Genomic DNA, 11,989 nt, shown 5'->3' with positions numbered 1-11,989 from the left:
GAATCTAAGATGTAAATGTAATAATAAAATAAAACAGACTATTAATAAAATGATGCACAACATAACATAATAAAAATACAGTCGTTTCTACAATACACTACAATAAATGCACTTTCTGTGTCGGATTTTTAGAAAGTTACAATATATCTATAATGTCGCTTTGATGTGCTGCCCAAACTACAAATACCGGCATGCAACAGAACAAAACATTGCCTCCCCCTCGACTCCTCAGCATGGCTTTTTGGCACTCCCCAGCGGGGGATTGGTGCTGAAAGGCTTCATTGTGTGGGGGATTGAATGGGGGAGTTTACGTTTAGCCAAAGTCCGTCTGTTATCATCCACACAGCGCGGATTAACTGGCCTGCCCGAGTCCGAGCCATGCGCGTTATCATGCCGCAAACCTCCAGCGGTGCATTTCTTGTGCATGATACAGATAAATGCGCCCAGCTTCAGACCCGCTGCCGTTGAGTGAACGATGCTCAACAGCTCCGAAAAATGAACTGAGGGCCCGACAGATATGGATTAACAATGTAGGGATGCTATTGTCGAATTCTCGCAATCTGATACAGAGCTCTGCGGGTTTGCATCGATGGAGAGGGTGTTTGGTCACCTTTAAAAAGCCTGCACTATCTTTTTTGATTGCTTTTTGCCTCTTGATTACATTTTGGTGCTGAATACGTTTTTCCAAAGGGTTTACCGTCGCTGGGCATCAGACAAAAAACATGGGGAACGCAGAAAGTATGGATGCTCAGCTCACAGATTTCAGGGCGAGGGGCAGCAAACCCCCTAAACTGCCCATGCCGGACCCGGCCGAACTGGAGGAGAGATTTGCAATTGCACTGGTAATTTTCACTTATCCTGAAAAGCCATTTCGATGTAATTGTATCATGTGCACAACTAGTAAGGAAGCTGGCAGCCCACGCCAGCGCACACGCCTCTATTGTGTGCGGTTGGCAGTGTGCATTGCTTTGATGCTGTTTGCGCGAGCATGATAGCTACTAATTGCAGGCGCGCGGCATCTTTATTATGGAATCCTTTGGGTTTTTGAGCTGTTTTAGCGTCACCAGAATTGTGACGAAAAAAGCACATGACATATGCTTTCTTATTGCGGTGATTATGCATTCATGTATGATTTAAGGAGTCTGTCCGTGCTCTGTAGGCCACTGTATTCCCTGCATTTGTTTTTCTATAGGATTCTTTTAGGTGCTGGACTTAACATAACCAATAACCCATGAAGCATGAAAAGTACTTGCACTTATTTAGATACAGATAGAGCTACAATGTCAGTATTATCTTGCTGGTTGATATTTCAGCCAATGGCACAACCTGTCTGATTGTTGTCTGGTAAAGGGGTCTGAAATGCTTCAGTTTGTCATGAAAGGCTCTTCAAGATAATGTATTGAGGGATATACATGATATCTATCCTGTGATTTAATTCTCTCATCAGAATCCAGCTTGCAGTCTATTAAAATTACATTTGGAGTGGTACAAATTTCCCCCCAGAGACCCTAAATTTCCCCTCGGAGATCAATAAAGTGTAACTATCTGTTTCTGTGTTGTGCCACTGACTTTGATCAGACCTGTTTTCTTATTAATATGAGCTGGTCCTGTTCATGTCTGTAATTGGAGTGCCTTGATTAATTTGACGGATTCAAACCCACATTCTTTTGACAAGCTTTACATGTGAAGTTCTCAAAGGTCTTTAATCAATGCACTTAGACTTAGTCATCTGTTACTTATCTCCCTGATTTGATTTTCAGGGTGTCCTCCAAACAGACACACATCATTTGCTTACATTAGAGACCTGCCCACAGAACACTCAAGATCTAATCAGTGCATTGAGAATCTCAAGTCTGCAAATCAGCATAACCGCTTCATGCCATGTGTGCATCGTGCATGTGTGTGGGCATGTCTGTCTGCTTGTGCCTGAGATAGGAGAAACGGAGTGGGGGGAGTGAATGCAAATGGGTTAATGCTGCCTCGTTTTCACAGATTTGCATCACAAATTCTGTCTCAATACAGTTGGCTTTTGCAGCCCAAGTCTCTTCACCCTCTTCCACATGTTGGGCACTGCTGCTGGGTTTTCATTTGATGCTCAGACTGTTTGATTTCCAGAGCTTTTCTCTCATTAATCATTTAGTCAATCTTGGGCTTGGCTTATTATGCCCTAATAGAAGAACAGAAAGTAACATGAAAAAGCATGAGAAACTAACAGTATGTTTCAGTCAGTTATCTTTGATGGGCTCAGTTAAATTAATTTCAATATAATTTAAATTAATGCAATTAATTAATCTGATTCTATCAATCCATTATTTAATTTTATATTTGTAAAATAAGCATATATGGACCAAGTGTGTAACATACAAGTAATAACCACTTTGGAGATATTTTTCACTAAATTTCATGGAGTATAAAAGAAAGGCTTCATTCTTGTTTTCCTTCCCTAAATCTGCATGTCTTAAAATAATATTTCACACACAAATTAATATTTTGCTGACAATTTACTTACCCTCAGGCCATAGAAGTCAATTAGTTTGTTCGTTGGAACGGATTTGGAGAAATGTAACATTACTTTACTTACATCCTCTGCAGTGAATGGGTGCCGTCAGAATGAAAGTTCAAACAGCTGATGAAAACATCACAAGTAATCCACACAACTCCAGTCTATCAATTAATGTCTTGTGAAATGAAAAGTTGCATGTGTGTAAAATTTGAGTCCTCTATCCATCCATAGTATTGCTTTCTCCAGAGAATAACCAGAGATTCAGGAGTAAAATGTGCACAGATCAAGCACCATTTAAAAGCAAAAATGATTCTAAACAAAATGTCAGTGGATTTTGATGTACGAACGTGGTGGACTTTTACACTCGAGGAAGCATCATTATGGGTTATGGACTGGTATTTTGTCCAGAAGCGACATTTTTAACATGACACATTAATAATGCTTTTGTTTCTTACGAACACAGTTTTTTTTACTTCACAAGATGTTAATTAACGGACTGAAGTACTGAGGATTGCTTGTGGGTTATTGTGATATTTTTATCAGCTCTTTGAACTGTCATTCTGACGGCACCCATTCACTGCAGAGGATCCATTGTTGAGCAATACTAAATTGGTGATGTAATACTAAATTTCTGATGTAATACAGAAATCTCTTCTGATGAAGAAACAAACTAATCTACATCTTGGATTTTCAGCAGAATCTTCTTTTTGAGTGAACTTTTCCTTTAGGGAGGCAATGTCATTAAACTTTCATTAAATAATTTTTTTTTTTAATGCTGGTGATATGCTGTATGAAGGTGCAGATATTTATTTTCTGTTTGATTGTTGCAGAGGAGAATGTTGCTGTTCTGAAGATATTTAGTCTGTTCAGACTGAAACCATGTTTGAACTTAGATCAGAGATGGGACAAAATCGTAAATATGTTAAACACTGCCTGGTGACATATTTGTTTTTGAACAACTTGCAGAGAAAAATCCATGGTGTCTCAGGAATTTTCAAGACTAACTATTTAGCTTTTCATCATTTGTGTTTTTGATGAACATGGTATGTACAGAATGCTTCAAATGTATGAGAAAAAAGAATGTTAACGCTCTCTCTCTCTCTCGGTCTTTCTCAGAACTCTATGAACCTTCCTCCGGATAAAGTGAGGCTCCTTAGACAGTATGACAATGAAAAAAAATGGGAACTGATATGTGATCAGGTGAGAGTGTCTGTTTACATGCATACTGCATAATGAGTCTTATTTAAGCCAGAAAGCAATTTTACAGAACTGTTACATAACCATCTTAGTCAGAGGTTGTTACAACTGTCTTTTTTCCTTTTTACAGAAAATAAAAGTCTTTATTATACCCAGTATTAACTCTATGAAGCCTACGCTATCATATTTGATATACAAGTTTCATGACCTCTAAATTATCAACATGTTCAAAACTAACAAAATCTACCACATGCCTTTTGTCATCTGTCTGATTGATAGCGTATAGATTGATTAGGCTGTTTTAGCAAGTAAAAGGCCTTTTAGTATAATTCTAAAAACGTCCTCCTTCAGGTTAAAGGGGTCATATGATGCTGCTAAAAAGAACATTTATTTTGTGTATTTGGTGTAATGAAATGTGTTTATGCGGTTTAAAGTAAAAAAAAAAACACATTATTTTCCACATACTGTACATTATTGTTTCTCCTCTATGCCCCGCCTTTTTGAAACGTGTCGATTTTTACAAAGCTCATCGTTCTGAAAAAGCGAGGTGTGCTGTGATTGGCCAGCTATCCAGTGCGTTGTGATTGGCCGAATACCTCAAGCGTGAGATGGAAATGTTACGCTCCTCACATACTGTTGATGCCGTGTCCCAGCCGGAGCAACGAGACAAAAACATTAAAACCCATTACAAACGAGGCATTTGTTGCATCCAGTGGGGACATAATTACTGATTCTAATGACTTATACTGTCTTTTTACGCGTTGCGTTGCATTGCATCACGCCGCGTAAACATAAAACCCTGTCTGCATTTGTGATCAGAGAAATGGCAAACAATAAGTGCTACTCCACACTGCCCAAAACTCGGGTTTGAATCATCAGTGGCAAATCCTTTAAATGAAAACGTACTTACGTGAGTCAGAACTGCTGGCATTTTAGTCTAAAGGTGCTCTCCCAGGATCAGTAAACAGTCCTCCATAAAATGTGCTGCACACATCTGGATATTTGGGTTAAACTGTTCTGGAAGAGTGTTGTAAATACAACTTAACCACCGATTTGTAGTCGTGTCCTCTTTTGGAAGACCAAACAAAGTAGTTTCGCTTTCACAACGAAGCACAAAGCGTCTTCAGGAGATTGCGGAAAGCGGCAACAATACTACAGTGAGAATAAAAGTTACGCCTTCTTTCTTTGCATGAACATTTGGGCGGCGTTATGCAAATCTTCCCACATAGTGAGGTAGATATGTGGGGGCGTGTTAGAACGAGCCGTTTTAGGTAGGTGTGGCTGACTCTTAACTTTTATAAAGAATATCTCTTTGGATTTGAGACTGTAGTCTTTGCAACTTTACAGATCTTCTTTATGCACCAAGAGCTTGTAACACTCCAAAGAGAAAGGAAAAATTGAAATCGCATCATATGAGTCCTTTAATGTGTCTTTTGCTGTGAACTCTTTAATGATTTTTATAAAATGTAAGACCACCTTTTTCATTGTCATATTTTAAGATGAATACTTACTGGACTGAAGCAACTTGATTATCAATGCTTATTTTTTTTATTTTTTTTTTTTAGAAAAAATAATTAAAAGGTAGAAAAATCATATTAAAATGTAAGTATTAAATATGATACATCAGGCTTTAGAGGAATTTGCTCGTTCCTCAATCATCTTTGTATTGCATTGCATTATGTTTTGCCTCCCAGAATAAAAACTACAGAGCTTCAATCATAAAACAAAGTATAATACCATCATACTACTGGGAGATATAGAGTGAAAACTGCTATTTCTGTGCATTTTATGGAAGTAGTCTGCTATAATGTTATAAAGATCTCTTTGATTTACATTACAAACTATCAGAATTTCATCTTACATTTTGGCCATATAAATATCAGCAACTGCAACAAATTTTATATTTTTGCTCCGTTTAGGGCTATTATTAAAAGTGAGGAATACTAAATGAGCCATAAAAATATATTTATTTGTTTATTTATTATTTTTAATTTGTTGTCTATGAGTTCAGGGAACTGTTCCATTTCAAATAAATAGTTTGACCATTATTTTATATGTCAGGTTTTACAGGATAATACCTTTTTAAAGCGTAAAAATGACAACCCATGTGCATGACACCCTAAACCCCCTTTGACTTTTGGCGAAAAATGTTTTTTAAATAATGTCAAAACAAAGTTCCAGCTACAACGTTTTCTTTATTGTGACATTGATATCACAAGAATCTATGTGGCAGTAGCTATTTTAGCCATACCAAGTGCTCTGTTGAGGTTTCTTGGGTTTTTATTCAGTGAAAAAAAGACAACAGACACTTGTGCTCTGGTCAACCGATTAAATAACCACTGGAATATACTTCATTTCTGTCCATTCCTCTACAGGTCTGTTTTCATGCGGCCCCATTAAAACTTTGTAATTTTCTTTGTTTTATTTCCTGTTGGCATACCTTACTCAAAGAATGATTCCAATAAAGCAGATATCTCTTTCATTATCTTTCACATTGACAGAAAGCATATCCATCAATGTTTTTAAAGTTGGTTAAATGACACAACCTCTGACCTTTTAATTTTGTTGTATTTCCTGTAAACCTGTACAACTTAAATTGATCCAAGCTGAAAATGAGTACAGATATATAATCACCCTAATACATATACATAGAGGAAAGTTCCTTTATCATAATTTAAGTTCCCAACGGAGGTTCGGGAGGAACCTAATCATCCAGTCCTGTTAATCATCGCTCCGACTGTATATAAGCAGCAGTCATTGCTCCAGCAACAATTCTTCCGGCATCCCTCCACCTCCTCTTCTCCTCCTCTAATTCTTTCTCTTTTTCCTCCACACTGTACCATCATAAGAAGGGGTTCTTACTCTGAGCTCGAGCCGAGCCTTGGGTTCGAGCCTCCTTTGTGGACAGCAAGCCAAGCTCGTTTACCATTATCTGGCAGGGCTGAGTTGGCAGGCGAACTCATGAACAGCACCACTAAGTAAACATATTCTTTATTAATACATTCTTTCTACATCCACCCTATCATGTCACCATGGCTACTCTGCCGTAAGAGAAGGAGAACATGGCTGACAGTGGAAATGTTTATTGAGGTGAAAGAGTGTGAAATGCCTGCTGTCTAAATAATAAATGATCATATCTCAGTGATTGCCATGATGCTTACAAGGCTGAAATGTGGTTCAGAAGAGATTGGGTAAAAGTTAGACTCTGCGAGGAGCTGAATGATTGGGAATTAGATCAGAGGATAACTGAACAGAAAAGAAGGTTTACTTAGTTAATGTTTCATGTTGAAGTTGGGGAGGGGTTTGAACTTGCTTCAAGAGGAGTGATAAATTTGAATAATAGAAATAAAGCATAATTTTTGTGTCTAACAGGAACGATTCCAAGTGAAAAATCCTCCCCATACGTACATTCAGAAGCTCAGAAGCTTTCTGGATCCTGCTGTCACCAGGAAGGTGAGTTATGACTTTTTGTCTGCTATATTTATAGACCACAAATATTTAAAGATCTAGCCCTGGTTATCCAAAGGTTGTACATTCAAACTCTTCAAGGAGTGATCATCATCGTGCCCTTAAGCAAGGCACTTGCAGTTAGTATATAGTAGATGCACATGCATGTATGTGTGAAGATGCCTTAAAGGAGTAGTTCACTTCCAGAATGAAAATTCTGTCATCATTTACTCACCCTCCACTTGTTCCAAACCTGTATGAGTTTCTTTATCAAAAGAATATATTTTGAAAAATGTTAGTATCCGAACAGTTGATGGGCACCATTGACTTCCATAGAAGTAAAAAAAAAAATACTATGGAAGTCAAAGGTGCCCATCAACTGTTCGGATACTAACATTTTTCAAAATATATTCTTTTGTGTTCAACAGAAGAAAGAAGCTCATACAGGTTTGGAACAAGTGGAGGGTGAGTAAATGATGACGTTAACTACTCCTTTAAATGAATTATATATGCAAATAAACAGAAATGTCTCCTGCATATTTTAAAGCTGCATCTAAGTAATAGAAGAAACACCCACCTCTTAAATTTAATGGCCTATCCAGAAATCCTTATAATACCAGTCAAGCCATATAGCACTTTCCAATAGGGCCTTTCAAACTGGAGTTGCCAAACTGGATGTCAAGAAGGTGCTAGGAGGTCTTTTTTTGTGTAAAAGTTTGGGGTGAAATATTAATAATGCTACATAAATGTAAATAATAAATAAGGTTTTCTAAAATTTGGATACGTGTTGATAGTTTTCTTCAAGGTTATAAGTGTAACAGCACTCTTGTGATGGGTAAGAAAGATCATTTTCAAGATCAAAAAAGATCTTGAATAAAACAGTCTAAAAAATGTAAATGTTTGTAAAATATTTACTTTCTGATAATTTGACGACTTATTATAAAGTAAATGTTTCACACTCATTTATCATCAAAATGTTGATGATAAAAGATTGGCATTTGCTACTTTCCTACCAAATCAAGTACATGCTTGCTCAGAAGTGGACATCTCTTCCTCCTCCTTCACAGAAATTTAGAAGGCGAGTTCAAGAGTCAACTCAGGTGCTCAGAGAGCTGGAGATATCTCTTAGGACCAATCACATCGGGTGAGTCAAATGCTCAATGAATCAACCTCAATGTAACATGAATTAAGTTCATTTTAGATCTGTGAAAGTTTTTTTTTGAGGTAGTCAGTCGGGGGAAATGCCATTAAATGTTTTGTTCTTCACTTAGGTGGGTGAGAGAGTTTCTCAATGAGGATAATAAAGGGCTTGATGTTCTGGTGGAGTACCTGTCTTTTGCCCAGTATGCTGTCACGTAAGTAGTTCTTTTGCTTGTCAACCTTAATTTTTGTCTTTGCTGCTGTCTTTTGCTTTCGCTTACCACCTCAGAACACTCTGCAATTGGTAAGGGTTGTCATAACAGTCACAGACAGACAGTTTCAAAAGATTGTTGCTGAAATCTTGTCACCGGTCACTGCTGGGTTGCTTCTGACAAATGAAAGAGGGGTGGTGAATTAGATAAGTGCCTCATTTAGCAGTGACAGAAGGTTTGATGGATGGAAATGTGCTAAATGTTTTTCAGCATCTTGTGATGTGATCGCCATTTTCGCTGATTAGGTACCTAAAAGTTTTATACAAACTTGTACACGTTAATTTTACAACAAGGTATTCTTTATTTTAAATATTCATTATATTTGCTAATTAATAAGTAGTAAAATTAAATGTAGTATTGCTGGAGTTCAAGTGTGGATTGATGCTGAGCCAAAGTAGTGGGCATGGCAGGGTCTAATGAAACTCGGCATGTGTTGCCTAAGGTGTAGGCAAAGGAAAGAAATGGAAGTAATGTTAGTGCTTCTAATAAAGAAAGGATCAATAGTTGCCAACCTTCAGAATAAGTCTAGCAGGATTAGAAGTGGACTATGGGGATTTAACTATATGCCTGGCTAAACAAATGAGTTTTAAGTCTAGACTTAAAGAGAGTTTGTCTAAGTTCTGAACAGTGTTAGAAAGGCCATTCCAAAGGTTAAGAGCCATGTAAGGAAATGCTCATTTAGTTTTTCTTAACTGGCACTGTCAAAAGGCAAGAGTTTTGGGACCTTAATGGGTTCATGAAGTAGTTTGTGTCAGATAGGAGAGACACACAAAATGTGCAATTCTATGTGCATCAGGACCAGAATTGGAAACCACTTGTTGACACAAGGCTGCAGGCTGAGATAATCACAGCCATTCTGATATAGAGTGATATCACACGACTACGAGTGTGATATTGCGTTTATACAACAGTTTGATGGCACAAGTGTGTAAATAATTAATAAACAACCACAAAGTGTCTTAAAAAACATTTTGTATGCAGAACTACTTCATTCCGCCACTGACTCAAATCTCAAGTTGACAGTTTAACAGCTGAGCCCAACATCACTTTAGAACTAGTAACGAAGGAACATTGAGTTGCTTCATTAAAAGCTTATTGTATTACTGTATTAAAGCTTACTGTATTATGTCGAGTATTTTAAGAGAGAGATGGACTGAGCGAGTGTGATTGCCTGCATCTGATACAGCATTCATTCTCGATGAATGAAGCTGAAGTATTATACGCTGTAGAATCTACATTTTTTATTGTATTTCTGATGTTATCTATTTTATCAGTGAAGAAATTCATAAAGTCATTACTATTAAACTGTGCGGGAATATTTAGATCGGGTGGCGTCTGGTTATTTGTTAATCTAGCCACTGTGCTAAATAAAACCCTTGGATTGTTTTGGTTATTTTCTATGAGTTTGTGGATATGCTCGGCCCTGGCAGCTTTTAGAGCCTGTCTATAGCTGGACATACTGTTTTTCCACGCAATTCTAAAAACTTCCAAGTTAGTTTTTCTCCATTTGCGCTCAAGACTACGAGTTTTTTTCTTGAGAGAATGGGTATTACTGTTGTACCATGGCGCAGTACGTTTTTCTCTAACCTTTTTCAATTTGATGGGGGCAACAGCTTCTAATGTATTAGAGAAGATAGTGCCCATGTTGCTAGTTATTTCGTCTAGTTCATGTGTACTTATTGGTACACAGAGCAGTTGAGATAAATCAGGCAGGTTATTTGTGAATCTGTCTTTGGTGGCTGGAACAATAGTTCTGCCCGGACGATAACGCGGAGCCATATAGTTAATATTAGTAATACGCAGCATGCACTATACAAGGAAATGGTCAGTAACATCATCGCTTTGAGGTACGATATCTATATCAGTAAGATCAATTCCATGCGATATAATTAAATCTAGCGTATGATTAAAACGATGAGTGGGCCCGGTAACATTTTGCTTGACTCCAAAAGAGTTTATTAGGTCAGTAAACGCAAGTCCTAATGCATCATTTGTATTATCAACGTGAATGTTAAAATCTCCGACAATTAGCGCTTTATCAACAGTAACCAATAGGTCTGAGAGGAAATCTGCAAATTCTTTTAGGAAATCTGTATATGGCCCTGGTGGTCTATACACAGTAGCCAGAGCAAGAGCTACGATAGATTTCTTTTGCATATCTGACAGTGTAACATTAAGCATTAGTATTTCAAATGAGTTAAACCTGTATCCTGTCTTCTGAGTAACATTGAGAATATCACTATATATTGTTGCAACACCGCCACCACGACCAGTCTGACGGGGCTCATGCTTATAATAGTAGCTTGGTGGAGTAGACTCATTTAGACCAATATAATCATTAGGTTTTAGCCAGGTTTCAGTTAAGCAGAGTACATCAAAACTATTATCTGTGATCATTTCATTTACAATAACTGCTTTGGGTGAGAGTGATCTAATGTTTAGGAGCCCAAACTTTAAAAATAGTTTTTGTTCATTTATTTTACATTTTTCTGGTTTAATCACGATCAGATTTTTTCTAGATCCTGCATTAAATTTATATTTTGACCTCACTATTCGGGGAACAGACACAGTCTTCATAGATTGTACAGTCATTGTACGCAGTCACCAGTATGGCAGGATGTGCAAAAGCCACTCAAAAAACCCCCGCTTTCTCACCTGAATTAAAGGGGTTTTAGTCTGAATAAAAATGCTAGTAGCAGGATTGTAAAAGGAATAGATGTGATTATGATCATTTGATAAAATGAAGAGAGCGCGCCGTATGTTTGAGATAATTTTACTTTGTTGACTGTTTCCGCCTCTTTAAATGGTTTCGTGGTGCTCGTTATTGTATTTTAAAACACTATTGCAATGTTTTCAACTGACATTATGGCATTTAAAATAAAATTATCCCAAACGTAACTGTGGCACGTGTGGCAGTGCTGCGCAGTCAGTGAACCGCTTCCATCGGCGCTGCTGCAGCAGCAAAACACACTGTTGCTAACATGAAACATTTTATGTGAGTATTATGACCAGTACTTAATTTGATCCTGCTGGATCCTGTTCCGGAAAATGTCAGATTTAAAATTTTTGCATTCCAGTAGGCCTATTTGTTTTTAAAAATCCGGCATTTACAGTGCCATCGAACAGCTGAATTTTTTTTTTTTATGAAAACAAATTGTTATTTTTTATTTTAACCTATTACTTACATAGGCTATACATTTTCCTTAAAGCATCCCATTTTGTCCCAGGGCTTGAAAACTTGTGCCCTAGGCTAGTTGGGTCCATGCAGAAACTTGTGAACGATGCTCTTAGTTGTGGAATTACCGTTTAGTGACATTGAATGCTCCGGGAAAACTTATTGTGAAGTGTCGGTCACAGCGCCTTTTAATTGCTGTTTTGAATCCAGCAATTATTTATTTACAACTTATAAGCTCTGATTATGACAAGTGTG

General features: G+C 37.4%; 1 protein-coding gene across 4 annotated transcripts in view; it reads left to right on the top strand.

The window, feature by feature from the left end:
- Positions 1–235: 235 nt before the first annotated feature.
- Positions 236–11,989, top strand: part of fmnl2b (formin-like 2b) — a 35,575-nt gene continuing 23,821 nt past the window's right edge. For 3 of the 4 annotated variants that reach the window (XM_016251740.1, XM_016251741.1, XM_016251739.1), the window contains exons 1-5: positions 236–842; positions 3,620–3,703; positions 7,073–7,153; positions 8,215–8,291; positions 8,419–8,502. In XM_016251740.1, the coding sequence (XP_016107226.1) occupies positions 723–842; positions 3,620–3,703; positions 7,073–7,153; positions 8,215–8,291; positions 8,419–8,502 (446 nt within the window). In that variant the 5' untranslated portion in view covers positions 236–722. The remainder of the gene's footprint in view (positions 843–3,619; positions 3,704–7,072; positions 7,154–8,214; positions 8,292–8,418; positions 8,503–11,989) is intronic. The other variant, XM_016251738.1, reaches the window with a different exon arrangement.

The sequence above is a fragment of the Sinocyclocheilus grahami genome, unplaced genomic scaffold (assembly GCF_001515645.1).
Source record: "Sinocyclocheilus grahami isolate Dianchi unplaced genomic scaffold, SAMN03320097.WGS_v1.1 scaffold1069.1, whole genome shotgun sequence".
NCBI classification, from domain to species: domain Eukaryota; kingdom Metazoa; phylum Chordata; class Actinopteri; order Cypriniformes; family Cyprinidae; genus Sinocyclocheilus; species Sinocyclocheilus grahami.
Note: the sequence above shows the minus strand (reverse complement) of the source record. Positions and strands in the feature narration are given on the sequence as shown.